The sequence below is a fragment of the Chelonia mydas genome, chromosome 5 (assembly GCF_015237465.2).
Source record: "Chelonia mydas isolate rCheMyd1 chromosome 5, rCheMyd1.pri.v2, whole genome shotgun sequence".
In the NCBI taxonomy this organism is placed as follows: Eukaryota; Metazoa; Chordata; order Testudines; family Cheloniidae; genus Chelonia; species Chelonia mydas.
In genome coordinates this window covers 121,187,494-121,201,988 of record NC_051245.2, presented here as the reverse complement: position 1 = coordinate 121,201,988, position 14,495 = coordinate 121,187,494, and the positions used below count along the sequence as shown (strand labels likewise).

Genomic DNA, 14,495 nt, shown 5'->3' with positions numbered 1-14,495 from the left:
CCCAGCAATGACAACACAAAAGTGAGTGTCCCTTTACCCAAAGCATTGGATGGGGGTGTGTTTAAATGTAATACTCCTGAAAAGTGCCAGAGCAAAGACCCTCGTGACTGAAATCCTTTGTTTATCCACCAAATGGCTTCCCCACTCTGGCCTGCCAATATGTCTCAGTCCAGCTTTGAAAGGGCCACCCCAGGGATGGGAGGGGAGAGTTCAGTCTCTAAGGCCTATTCAGTTCAACTCATGCTGTTCTGCAGTGCCCCCTGCCCCAGCTCCTCCTATGCTGCTCTCCAGTACTGCCATGATACCCCATGCCACTCTCCAGTACCCTCTCCCCCTACCCCAGGCTGCTTTCCAGGGTCCCTGGCACACTGCTCTCCGGTATAAAAATATGCAGAACACATACTCTAAACAGTGCGGTGGGTGGAGAAAAGCTATGAGTGGCCCAAACAGGGCTTCGTTCTGCAAGTGCTTCTTAGCACTGTGGCCCTGGTCCAGCAAAGCACTTAAGCACAAGGAGTCCCACTGAAGTCAGTGTTCAGGGCTTTGCAGGATTAAGCCCAGCCAGCCAGGGGCTGGATCTCAGGGTAACATGGCTTACCAAGTGAAAGTGTAGAAGAATCCCAGTACAGACCCTGTGATCCGGAATTCCGTCGAGAGGCAGGCGAAGAAAGGGAAATATGAGAGGCCCACTTCAGTGCTGCCTATGAGAAGCACAATGGCTGGAGGGAAAGCAAATGATGCCAGGCTGTTATTGTCAGTTCTGAAATCCTTGCCTAGCCATAAACTACCGTTGGTCAATATCTGCTCAGCCGCAGTCTCCCCTCTCACTGGTTAGTGACACAGCAGGGAAAGTGGATGCATTCCAGTGGGGTCTGTGGAGTTACATCTGTGTTCTAATGAGGCCCCTGTGACCAGAATCAAGGCCCTGGTCTCCTCTTGTGGCTGAACGAGCTGCAGCTCTACACATGCACAGGGCACCTTCTCACTGTCAAGGACTCCTTGAAGCTAAGTGACCTTCCGACAGAGCAGGAAGGTGACAAAAATTCAGGAAATCATGAGAGAATGAGAAATCCCCATGCCCATGACATTGCTAATCCCATCCCTGCCCTTCCCATCACTCCCCTTCAACCCAAACACCTTCAATATCTTCTAGTTTCCTTAAAAGAACAAACTAATTCAAAACCTACTCTGCTAACCCCCTACCTGACGTTAGCAAGTACAGCACCTTTGGCGATCCCAGGGGTACATCTACTGGTGACCAGTGGAAGCAGTTACACATGACGTGTAAAAGGGCAGGAGAATAGCTAATAAGGGAGGAGTATGTCACAGAGTAGTGCACATTGCACTAACTCGACAGACAGTGCGGGCCTGAGGCTCCATGGCCCTGTGCCTCGTGTCAGCATCCCCAGTGAGTGCAAGCTGGTTACAGGACTGTGAATTGTAGTACTTCACACCCACTTTGAACTCGCTTGGCACCAGCTTCAATGACGACACAGGGTGCCTAGCAGCGGAGAATCAGGCCATGAGCGTGCAAATGAGTATAATTTATAAGACAAGGGGGAGGGTGGGGCAACACAGCAGAAAAAGCAGCTAAGAGCAGGCCTCCAAAGACCTGTCCACACTAGAGTAAAAAGTGTATTTATTAAATGTGCATGGTAACACCTTTCCAAGCCCTCTAGTAGACAGGGCTAATTGTATTTGAACACGTTAGCTGGATGTGGAGTAATCTCGGCTGCTCCCTAAGATTCCCCTTGACTTGTCAACATCTGTTAAGGTACGCCCTGTCTGCACTATAGCTTTGGAATGTGTGTGTTAAAATGTGTTAGCTAACACACCTTTTATCCAGGCCCTAACTTACAGTCCCCTTTTAGCTGCTTTCCAATTACGCTTCCCCTTCTGCCTCTTCTGAGGGCCAATCTGATGTAGGTTCATTGCTTTGATATAAGTCCATTAATGCTGACCCATTTGTACCTCTTAAGTAACTAACCTACCATATAAGTCACCACTGAAATTGGTCTTTTGTTTCCCTGGCTATAATAGTTGCTAGAAGTGTTGCCTATCTATGCTGGGACACATGTACCAGAGTAATAACACCTTTGCAAACCCCAGTGCAGATGCAATATGCCGGTGCAATATGGGGCTTGCAGTGTAAGGCTTGCTATTCCATGCTGACGCCAACCTACATTTACAATGGTGCAGTGCCCCTACACTGGGATTTACACTGGTGTAGCTACAGCTGTGCATGTGTCCTCCAGTCCTGAGACAGCGGATCAGACTCTGATCTTAGTTACACCAGTTTAAATCCAGAGTAACTCCACTATCTTAACTTGAATTACTCAGTTTGCAAACGGCAGAGACCACTGGAGTTGGGGACAAGAATTACCTTCTTTGGCCAAGTGACGTGTCCCAAAGGCAGCCTGTCCTTGCCACGGTGATGGGGTAGGGATGGGGGTGGAGGGAAAAGGCCACAGCCACCCCAAGCTACCAGCTCTTCTTGATGCTCAGATCTAAAGCACCCTAATGCTTCCTGGACCTATGCCCTTACCTCAATCCCAGGCTTGTCCAAGGCCACGTGCCCAGCAGCATTATTGCATGGGGAAGCCACCAGACCTCACACAAGTGCCCTGGCTGCCATGCAAAGGTAACCCCTTCCCCAGTTTTAAGGTTACTCCAAGTGTCAGACTGAAGAGCTAGAGAAGGAAAAGATGGACAAATACCCCCATCTCTAGTGTGGTTTGTGTGATCTGTACCATACCTTGGGCCCATTGGGGCACCTGTAGTGGCCGGTAACCTTCCGAAAACAGGAACATAACTTTATTGGCTGTAGCTCCAAATGCAAAACCAAATGACCATCGGTTGCTGAATGTCCCAACGAAATCCAAGGGTCTGTGAACAAAGAGCAATTCCTGCTGCTGAATCCACCCTTGATTCTTCTAATCCTCTTTCCCTTTGCTTGTCTTTCTAAATGGTGTGATGAACCTGACACAGGAATCACTGGGTGACGTTCCATGGCCTGGGTCATACAGGAGATCAGAATAGCTGATTCTAATAGTCCCTTCTGGTCTATGAATCTATGACTCTGTTTCCCTTCATGAAGTGGCTTTATTACAGCTCTGTCAAGGTCTGTGCTAGCCTTTGGAAATTCTGTGGCTCCTCCATCAACCTCTTCAATAAAGCTCCAGCCATTTCCCTCATCTATGATGTCCTCTTCCTTTTGGCTCTGATTTTCAGAGCCAAATTTCCACTGACAACCTATTGGGCTGACCCTGCCATCACCATTGACCTGGAGACAGCAGGACTCTGTCAAATGTGCCGTGATTAGCATCAGTGTCCCTTACTGCTGGAGATGGGTAGGCCCTCGTGGCCAGCATGGGCTGTGCACTGCAAAGACTACCTGGGAATCCTGACCCCTAGCCAAACCTTGGCTGACAGTGGGTGCTGAGCACACACTATTTTTTTTCCATGGGTGCTCCAGCCCTGGAGCACCCACGGACTCGGCGCCTATGGCTGTGCATATGGGGCAGTGAGAGGAAAAGCACTCGTTACACTACATCACAGGGCCCTGCCGCTCTTCTCTGCCATGCTCTGGACACCTGTGCCTACTTTGAACCCCAAAGGACTTAACAGGTTGCCTTTGGTTCATTTTTTCTTTGTATTGACATCAGGCTCATGGTGTCCTGCTGCTCTGGGCAGCAGTAACCAGCTCTTGGCAGACAGCTGCACCTTTCTGTGGGATAATTCAAACATTTCAGTTGGTCCTTTGGCATCCTTGAGCCAAATGGGAAAACACGGGCGTTGGCTGGGCCTAGCGGAAGCTCACTTCATAGTAGCAAATGGCCGGGCCCTCTAGTAAGGAGGTTCCCATGTGTGTCATAGTTCAGAGCTTCACACCTTCCCCTTCACAGAGTGTTCACAGCCATATGCACTGCTGGCTGGCTCCCCAAGTTTTCTCCTTAACTGGGTGCTGCTGTATATTCCAGATACAGCCATCAGCCCCTTCATGGAGTAGATTTCTGTAGATTGGATCCCTTTCCACACGGTCTGAATTAAGGGGACTATGGAGACCAGTTAGCTAATAAGACACCAAAAGGATGGAAGCAGCTTGTGGGGAACATGTGCTTATCAAAACACCCAGTGCAGCTGTGGGTTAGCAAATCCCTTCCTGCAGAGAGGTTTGTGAGGACCCATGGGGAGGCTGTGTCTAGCACTGCATGGCTGCTCAGAGACAGGAGAGCACACCAGAAGTCCCTCCCTCATCTTCCACAGGGGCCCTGAACTCCAGTAGGGTGAGCTTTCTGCAGCACTAGAAGTGATTTCAGCCTTTCCAGAAATGACCCAGTGACCAGCGGAGACAGCCAGGCATGTGGGAGTGGATTCCACTCTCTCCACAGGCAAGGGGCATTGGGCCTGCTTCAGAGACAATGGGCCTGAGTCTCCCCTCGGATCCTCTGGGTAAATCAGGAGTGACTGCACTGAGATGAATGGAGTGGCCCTGGGGTAAATCGGGTGTCAGTGAAAGGGGGATCAAGCCCATAATGTTGTTGATATTTCTGTGGCAGATGTATATATTCAGAGCATCTGAATTACTGACTGAAGCAGACTTCTTGTTTCTGGTGAAACCCAGCAGCAAGAGCTGGACGTGGTAATGGGCTGCAGAGGCATTTCCTCTCCAAACTGAGCTTCCTAAATTAAAAGCTCATCATCATCTTATTCTCCTCCCACCTCTCCAGAGCACAGCAGCCTGCTATAAGAGTTAAGGGGAGCATAGGGCAGCCATGTCTTTGGAAATGGCTGGGACCAGCCGTAATGGGTTATGCTCAGACTCACATCACAATTCCAAAGCGGCCATTGAGGAGGTGCAATTTTCCATCTATCTGACTCCTGCTCACTCTTCTTTCAAGGAAGGACAGCACCAAAATGATGGCAAACTACAAGGAAAGGAGAATAACTGTGAGATGGGAGTGTACGAGCCCCTGACTCTAGGAAAGAACACAGCCTACTAGGACCATAGAGGTGGGGAAGATGCACTAAATCATAGACTCCATGACACTGGCAATGCAGAACAGAGCCCGTTACTGAGGCCAGACGCTCTCGGGTGTTATGCTGATACTATCACACATTGCTAGGCCTCCAGGTTTCCTTGGTTTCCTTTTACCACTTTGGAGCATGCCTTTCCTGCACCAGTGATTTTTTCCCCCACTTGGATTGATGACAATCTGACTTTGACTTCTCTCCTCAGCCTCTCCCTCGTGGGGTGATTCTTCTACCCAACTACAGCAGGATGCTAACATGCTCCTTAAGAGAATCCCATCCAGCCCTCTGTGTAAGGAAGAGGGCCACAATACAGGGAACCAAATCCAAAGGTGAGTGTAAATGGCTGTGATTAAGCCCTCTTAGTGTGTAAGTTATTGACAGACAGTCACACTCTTGCTCAGCCTGCGCATCTCATTCTGGGAACACCACCACAAAAACCTGACCCTCAGACTCAGACTCATCTCACAACTGGGCCCACTTCTCTGCTGGTGACTTGGTTTACTTACCGATGGAATAAGGGAGTAATGCAGAACCAGCTCCATGTCTGTTGAACTCTCACAAGTGGCATTTGTCTGCCAGCCCCTGGAGACACGTAAGCAGATAATAAACACATTCGTTTAGCACACACAAACCTCTCTCCTGGAGTATGCTCTCTGAATAGCAGACCTTTGATTGTGAGTGTGTAGAAAATAACTCAGTGCACACATGCAAGAAAATCCAAATGGTTCCGATACTAACATGGCTATGAGATAGCCAGCTGGAAGATAATTCTGGATTCTGACATGCAAAGAGGCACCCCACACTCCCCCGTTTGCTTGAGAGTTTCCATATTCAGTACTGGCAAAATCAATACGTTTTCCATTTGGTATAGGGTTTGCTAAGTCCGTGTGTTTAACCATGGGTAAGTCTTCTCCTGTCACGATCATCAGCATGGGGCTAGCAAACCATGAGTCCACAGGTAAGGTTGGGTTCCGTTTTGCACTTAAAGTATGGATTCCCCCTCTTCATTTTGTATGAAAAATCTAGTATGTCCTCCCATCTACATGTGGTCCACTAGCTGTGTGTCTATTGCCATTTTAAGTATCTTTGATATGACAGTAGATATTGGCCTGTTATGTCTGAAAATCTAATGCCCAAATTTTCAAACTTTGGAAGCTAAGGGTAGGTTCCTAAATCCACAGTGAGGCGTACAAATAAAAGTGGCCTGATATTCAAAGATGCCGAGCACCTGCAGCTCCCATTGACTTCTATAGGAGCTGGGGAGTGGCAGGCGCCTAATTCAGAATACCACCTTCCCTTAAGTGGTTAAATATGGATTTAGATGCCTACTGCTAGGCACTCAAGTTTGAAATTTTGAGGCCAGTTTACCTAGATCCCTTCTCCAGATTTGAAATAGACTAGACTAGATGGCCACCAGCTATGCACGGTTCTACACTCTGTGCTTCTTTGTCTTTAATTATCATTTTAACCATTGATTTTTAACATTCTTCTGAATCCACACTATTTTTAACAATGATTTTTCCTGCCCAGGCATTCCTCATTCCTCACACCTCTTTGGGAGTCTTGTCTGACCCCAGTAATGTAGGTAGCATTGTGCCTTTGCCTTCCTGGCAGCAGAGTTGCACCAGTTTGATTTCTTTGCATGTTCCTACCCCTTTTAATTGTGCAGCTCCCCTGAGATCCAGTCGCAAGCCCCGTCAGGCTGTGGGGATCCACACAGAGAAGGCGTCCTCCAGACATGGTTCTTCTTCTGCCTGTGTAGAAGTGGGGCTGGGCTGCCTCCATGGTGTTGCCCTCCGTTATAGGGTGGAGATCATTGGCTGGGAGGAGCAGGACAATGGTGAGAGGAGCTGGGCCTAGGAAGATGCGCATAAGAACGGCCATACTGGGTTTCCCCAATGGTCCATCTAGCCCACTATTCTGTCTTCCGGCAGTGGCCAGTGCCAGGTGCTTCAGAGGGAATGAACAGAACAGGGCAATTATCAAGTGATCCATCCCCTATCATCCAGTCCCAGTTTCTGGCAGTCAGAGGCTTAGGGACACCCAGAGCATGGGGTTACGTCCCTAATCATCTTGCCTAAAAACTACTGATGGACCTATCCTCCATGAACTTATCTAATTCTTTTTTGAACCCCATTATACTTTTGGCCTTCACAACATCCCCTGGCAACGAGTTCCACAGGTTGACTGTGTACTGTGTGAAAAAGTATTTCCTTTTGTTTGTTTTAACCCTGCTGTCTATTAATTTCATTGGGTGACCCCCAGTTCTTGTGGCATGTGAAGGGGTAAATAACACTTCCCTATTCACTTGCTCCACACCAGTCACGATTTTATAGATTTTATAGATCATATCCCCCTTTAGTCTTCTCTTTTCCAAGCTGAAAAGTTCCAGTCTTTTTAATCTCTCCTCATATGGAAGCTGTTCCGTGCCTCCTAATCATTTTTATTGCTCTTCTCTGTACTTTTTCCAAGTCTAATATATCTTTTTGGTGATGGCAGGACCAGTGCTGCACACAGTATTCAAGGTGTGCACGTACCATGGATTTATATAGTGGCATTATGATATTTACTGTCTTATTATCTATCCCTTTCCTAATAGTTCCTAATATTATGATTGCTTTTGTGACTGCCACTGTACATTGAGCGGATGTTTTCAGAGAACTATCCATACTGACTTCAAGATCTTTCTTGAATGGTCACAGCTAATTTAGATCCCATCATTCTATATGTATAGTTACTTGGGATTGTGTTTGTCAATATGCATAACTTTTCATTGATCAGCACTGAATTTCATCTGCCATTTTGTTGCCCAGTCACCCAGTTTTGTGAAATCTCTTTGTAACTCTTCTCAGACTGCTTTGGACTTTATTATCTTGAGTAATTTTGTATCGTCTGCAAACTTTGCTACCTCACTGTTTACACCCTTTTCCAGATCATTTATGACTATGTTGAACAGCACTGGTCCCAGTACAGATACCTGTGGAGCCTGCTATTTACTTCTCTCCACTGTGAAAACTGACCATTTATTCCTACCCTTTATTTCCTATCTTTTAACCAGTTACTGATCCATGAGAGCACCTTCCCTCTTATCCCATGACAGCTTACTTTGCTTAAGACCCTTTGGTGAGGGACCTTGTCAAAGGCTTTCTGAAAATCTAAGTACACTATATCCCCTGGATCACCCTTGTCCACATGCTTGTTGACCCCCCTCAAAGAATTCTAGTAGATTGGTGAGGCATGATTTCCCTTACAAAAGCCGTCTTGATTCTTCCCCAACAAATAGTGCTCGTCTATGTGTCTGATAATTCTGTTCCTCGCTATAATTTCAACCAATTTGCCCGGTACCGAAGTTAGGCTTACCGGCCTGTAATTGCCAAGATCGCCTGTGGAGCCTTTTAAAAAAATTGCTGTTACATTAGCTATACTCATATTAGCATCAGACCTGCATCAGCCCCTGGGGAATCTGCAGCTACAGTCTGACCCCATCCTGCATTTTCTAGACTGCCAGCTCTCTTTCTAGTGCATAGCTCCCACTTATCTCTTCGGTGCCAAAGGAGTGGGCCTGGAGAAGTGAGCACTGCACACGACCCAACACATGCAGTTGCACACAACCACTGGAGTTCAAATGTGCGCTAGACAGTGATTGAGCAGACGCAATGCCAAAAATAGATTCATAGATTCATAGATACTAAGGTCAGAAGGGACCATTATGATCATCTAGTCTGATCTCCTGCACAACACAGGCCACAGAATCTCACCTACCCACTCCTGCGAAAAACCTCACCTATGTCTGAGCTATTGAAGTCCTCAAATCGTGGTTTAAAGACTTCAAGGAGCAGAAAATCCTCCAGCAAGTGACCCGTGCCCCATGCTACAGAGGAAGGCAAAAAACCTCCAGGGCCTCTTCCAATCTGCCCTGGAGGAAATTTCCTTCCCGACCCCAAATATGGCAATCAGCTAAACCCTGAGCATATGGGCAAGATTCACCAGCCAGATACCTCAGAAAATTCTTTCCTGGGTAACTCAGATCCCACCCCATCTAACATCCCATCACAGGCCATTAGGCCTATTTACCATGAATATTTAAAGATCAATTACCAAAATCATGTTATCCCATCATACCATCTCCTAATCGACACCAGAAAATATTTGCAATTCACAGTCCCTGCAAATGTGGGGCAGAGGTTGGCTCCAATGCATCTCAGGACAAAACTGTTTTCATCACCATACAGCAGAGTGACTGTTGTTTTCTGTGTCATTGCAGTGAGGCCTGGCACAGAAAGCTGCTGTAATATGGAGGATTCACACTGACATCAAGGGAGCTTAGCTGATTTATTCAGCTGAGGAGCTGGCCCAATGGGCCAGATTTCCTTTCAATTGCATGGGTGTAGCTTCCTTTGAAGACAATGGGTTTCACTCCAGTATAACTGGAAACAGAATTTGTACCACTATTTTACATCTGCATAGCACCTTCCATGCTGATAGGTCCCAAAGTCCCTCACAAGCTACATACACAGTATTCACCACCAGTGAAATGCAGCCATCTCTGAGAGGTTGAGAGCAGCAGCTAATTGATGTGAAGCAGGCTGCACTGTGTGGGGACGGAGTGGGCTCTGATTCTGATCTCGCTCACTCCAGACAAGAATCAGAAGTCACGAAGATACAAGACTGTAAACCGGATTGAGCTCAGAATCAGGCTTCAAGACGATAACATTTTGGGCATGGACCCTGGGAAAAGCCTCTGCACTTGCAAAAGGTGTCATGATGAGAGCTTTAGTGTCCACACAGCACAGGACCTTCATAGAATCATAGAATCTCAGGGTTGGAAGTGACCTCAGGAGGTCATCTTGTTCAACCCCCTGCTCAAAGCAGGACCAACCCCAACTAAATCATCCCAGCCAGGGCTTTGTCAAGCCAGGCCTTAAAAACCTCTAAGGATGGTGATTCCACCACCTCCCTAGGTAGGAATCATAGAATCTCAGGGTTGGAAGGGACCTCAGGAGGTCATCTAGTCCAACCCCCTGCTCAAAGCATGACCAACCCCAACTAAATCATTATTAAGTTGTCATCTGAAACATCCCAAGAGCTCACTGTATGGCATGCATTTTATTTGCCTTAGGAGGATTAAGGGATAAGTCAACCTTGCTGGGATCTGTCCCTGGAGTTTAGACCACTAAGGCCCCTTTCCTATAGAAATCTTGAGGCAGTGCGTTCATTTGCATGGCAGTACCCAGAATGCTCCTCACGTTCACAACTCTCTCACTGGTAAGCTGGTCTCTGAGCTGTGGAAACAAACTGAACTGCTAAGCTGTGCTCATGGAGGGCTGGGATCTTTAGTTCTGTTACACTGACTTTCCAAGTGAGAAGTGGGGACGGCTTTGCCTCCAGAAATGTGGTGAGTTTGAATCCTGGTGAGGGGGGATTTCTGGTTCTGTGTTGGACAGGTGGGTTACAAATCTAGCATTGTCTTCAGAAAATACTGTGCTTATACCATACACAGGAGTCCATTGTAGAGCATCATATCTCATCGATAAACAACAGATGGAAAACTTCCCCCTCTAGTTAAACATCTGCACAGTGCAATCAAGAGAAAGGCAAAGGTCCTGCTTGGGGAATCCTAATCTTATCAACTCTGCTCAGTGGGACCTGGCACTTTGTGTTTGATCATGACTGGCCTTTACATCAACCCTTCCTTCTAGTTTGCATCTTCATCTGAATGGCTTTAGAGTTACAGGTAGAAAGAGTAATACTGACCTTCTAAATCCCTAAGCATTCTCCCCTGTGGGACAGGTTAACCGGGGGACCTAGTACCTCATTCTACTCTTAGGGAGACAGTGCACTGAGACTATGTTGGAAAAAGAGTATAGGTTGGCAAATGAAGAGAATGTCCTTTGATTTCTTCCATCATGCAAAGAGCTTGTAATATTCCTGTACGGGCTTAGTTCTGTTGATTAGGACTGTAATTGAGACAGTAATGTATAGTTTGTACTGGATGCTCCTTTAACTTATAGATTCTAAGGACAGAAACGGCTATTCTGGGCTCCCACAGGCCAGAAAATTATACTCTGTGGTTCCTGCAAGAAGTCCATGACTTATGGTTCAGCTAGATATGAGCATGTTTTATGAAAATGTTATGGGTGTTCAAGAATTTCATGTACTCTCTGTTCTAGAACAGTAGCAATGACTTTGCTGTGTAGTCATTTTTCACTGTTTTTATAGCACTATGGGATAATTTTCATGCATCACTGTTTGCCAGTTTATTATCGGATGTACTGATTCTATACAAATTTAACACTTATTGCAAAATTGAGGCAAATACAAACTACCAATAACTGTAGCACGTTTACTGAAAAAATACCCAGAAGAAAGAATGGATCTCTACAGATTGTGATGGTATCTATTAGACCAGGGCTCTCCAGTGGAGCGCTGGCAGAAATGATTAACAGGCCTCTGCCTGTGTCCATGTGGGAGGGATTTGGCTGAGAGTGCATTTTGCTGCAGAACCCAGATACAGCAGGAAGCAGTGCAGCCAGTCCCAGTGAGTGTTTTACCTCCATTGTCCGACACTGGCACTGATTCTCTTCTCACACAGGAGGCATCAGGAGTGCCTCATGGAAGCCAATGCAGTTATACTGGGTAAAAGCAGTGTGAACTCAGAACTGGGCCCGCTGCTGTGTCTCTCCTTTTGCTCCTTGCTCTAGTTGTGGTTTATTTTCTTTTAGTTCCTCATTAATGCAGGCCTCGGGATCGCAGGAGCCAGTGACCCAGATAGAAAAAGAAACTAGATTCTGCAGACCACACACCTCTCGTTTGCATGATGTGTTGAAAGTACCGTATAAAATCTGCCCTTGTGGACCCTGCACTTTAACCCACCAAAGCCAAGCCCATCCTCCCAGCTTTACTGCTCACACTTACCATGCCTCTGCAGAGGGCATCTTGGCTGTGCAGCAGAGAGCTCCACGAGGAGCGAATGGACTGTGCTGCTGGGTGCAGACGTGAGCAATGACTCAGCAGCAGTAGGTGTCAGAGACTTGGTGGACACGCTTCCTGGCTGCTGTGCTGCAATCCTCTCAGCCTGCATTGGGCACAGTAGGCACCTTGCCTCACTACTCCTCCCCAGCTCCGCTCAGCAGGAAAGCAAACATCCTGTCAGACACTGACTCCAGGGTAACTCTAAAGGAAGGGAAGTGACCTCGTCCTGATTTACTGGCCAGTAAGTTTGTTGCTTTCTCCCAGCTGTCCCGGAAGCAGAGACTGATTGGTTAGTTTTTGCCAGGCTTCTCACTGGGAAATGAATCCAGTTTTAACTATATTGTCTGCGCCCATCCTTATAAAAATGCATGTGGGATTTAGTTGGGGATTGGTCCTGCTTTGAGCAGGGAGTTGGACTAGATGACCTCCTGAGGTCCCTCCCAACCCTGATATTCTATGATTCTATGTGCATGTTACGTGAATTCAGGACCATTACAAGTGAGATTTGAAATCCTTCTGAGCCAGGAAACCCAGTATCCAGCTCTTGAGCACCTTGTAGGTGTATGAGTTTGGATATGGCTTCACAAGCTCTGGAATAGGTTTCCAAGGGAGGTTGTGGAAACCCCATGATTGGAGGTTTTGAAAAACACACTGGGCAAACATGTCCTGGGTGGGCTAGGCTTATTGGATCCTGCCACTCTGCAGGGGGCTGGACTTGATTATTCGTCAAGGTCCCTTCCAGCCTGACATTTCTTTGATTCTGTGATTGCATCTTCTTTGAAAAATCTGACACTGTCACTTACCCAGGTCTTTTTAATGGTCAATAAATACCACGAGCATTTTTGGTCTCCTCATCCTCTGAAGAAAGATGGATGAGTGGATTCTGTGCCTGGCCTGGTAATTTTTCATCACCGTTTTGCAAGCCCACATTGAACGATCACATAACACTAGGCAATGTAACATACTAAGTGGCATATATTTACCCTCCACTGCCACTCGCAGTGGAGGTGTTTTTCAGCATGGCCACCAGGATGGGGGTAGGGATGTGGGGGGAGGGATAGCTCAATGGTTTGAGCATTGGCCTGCTAAACCCAGGGTTGTGAGTTCAATCCTTGAGGGGGCCATTTAGGGATCTGGGGCAAAAATTGAGGATTGGTCCTGCTTTGAGCAGGGGGTTGGACAAGATGATCTCCTGAGGTCCCTTCCAACTCTGATATTCTATGATTCTATGATTCTATGTGAACATAGGACACCAGAAATAGGAAGAGAGGGACCATCAATGTGAAAACACCCCTCACAAGCATCAGGGTTTTGTGCCTGGAGGTGTCCTTACATGACAGCTCACCCAGTGACGGGGTTCCACAGAAGAAATGGTTGATGATGTTGGGGCCACACTGGGCTGGCCACAGCGTGGTGAGAGGAAGGGCAGGCAGCTGATTGCCCAGGACACCACTGCTACGTTGATGCACGTTCTCCTGTTCACGATAGTGCAATATTGCAGCAGATTGCATATGGCTACGTCATGACCGAAAGCCATCACTGTGAGCAGGAATTACTCAGCAGCCCCCAGGAACACAGTCATATGTCCCTGTGCTGCACACAGCTCATAGGAATGCTCTTGTTGTTTGCTAGCATGTTACTCAGCATTTTGGGGACCATAGCAGATGTGTAGGAGATGTTCAAAAAGGACAGATTGCTGAGGAAAAAGAACCTGGGGATGTGCAGGCGAGAATCCATGGAGGACAATGTAATTATGGTGAGGTTTCCAAACAGAGTTGCTGTGTAGATTAGGGAAAACACCACAAAGAAGAGCTGCTGCCGTTCGGGCTGATCGGAAAGACCCAGAAGAATGAACTTTGTAACCATGCTGTGGTTCTTCCTTCCCAGTCTATATCCCATGCTGGAGCCGTAATTCTATAATGAGATTGTAAAAAGAACATACAAACCCTGCTGAAAGCAAAGAGAACATGAATGCAGGGGAACACCATCTGTGGAGTAAACTAACATCCTGGCAGTTAATACAGATGTTTGTATTACAGTGCTGTATAACAGACACAAATAGGGATCAAACCTGGGACCTCTTGAGTTAAAGCCATGGACCTTGACCACATGAGCTAAGCAGAGTCATAGAGTGTGTATGTGGACCAGTCACCAGAGTGAAACAAAGACTTGCACTGAGTCAATGTGAATTACATTTACAGGTGTCTCAGGTACGGTGGGGAAAACTACACACAGGTGTGAATGCATGAATCAGTCATAACTAGTGCAATGATCATCACATGCTCATTGTGTCTATATTGCCCTTCGCTTATAACTATCCATGAATGTACCATTTACCTAAACCACTACAAGAATCAACACTGCTACAACAAAGGCAAGCAACCCGGAGAGCAATTTTCACCCCCCATCAAAGGGAGCGGGGGTTAGCTCCCTTTGATGGACACCCAGCCAGCCACTTGGCTCTGGTCCTGAGTGGAGGTAGCAGGTGG

The 14,495-nt window shown here is 47.0% G+C and overlaps 1 protein-coding gene across 2 annotated transcripts in view; it reads right to left on the bottom strand.

The window, feature by feature from the left end:
- Positions 1-12,229, bottom strand: part of LOC102947853 (stimulated by retinoic acid gene 6 protein-like) — a 34,365-nt gene extending 22,136 nt beyond the window's left edge. Inside the window, exons 1-6 of one of the 2 annotated variants that reach the window (XM_043547445.1) lie at positions 11,950-12,196; positions 6,687-6,854; positions 5,541-5,616; positions 4,828-4,928; positions 2,756-2,886; positions 599-719 (exon numbers count right to left, since the gene is read on the bottom strand). In XM_043547445.1, coding sequence (XP_043403380.1) covers positions 599-719; positions 2,756-2,886; positions 4,828-4,928; positions 5,541-5,576 — 389 coding nt within the window. In that variant the 5' untranslated portion in view covers positions 5,577-5,616; positions 6,687-6,854; positions 11,950-12,196. Of the gene's footprint in view, positions 1-598; positions 720-2,755; positions 2,887-4,827; positions 4,929-5,540; positions 5,617-6,686; positions 6,855-11,949 lie in introns of both variants that reach the window. The other variant, XM_037902175.2, reaches the window with a different exon arrangement.
- Positions 12,230-14,495: the final 2,266 nt, after the last annotated feature.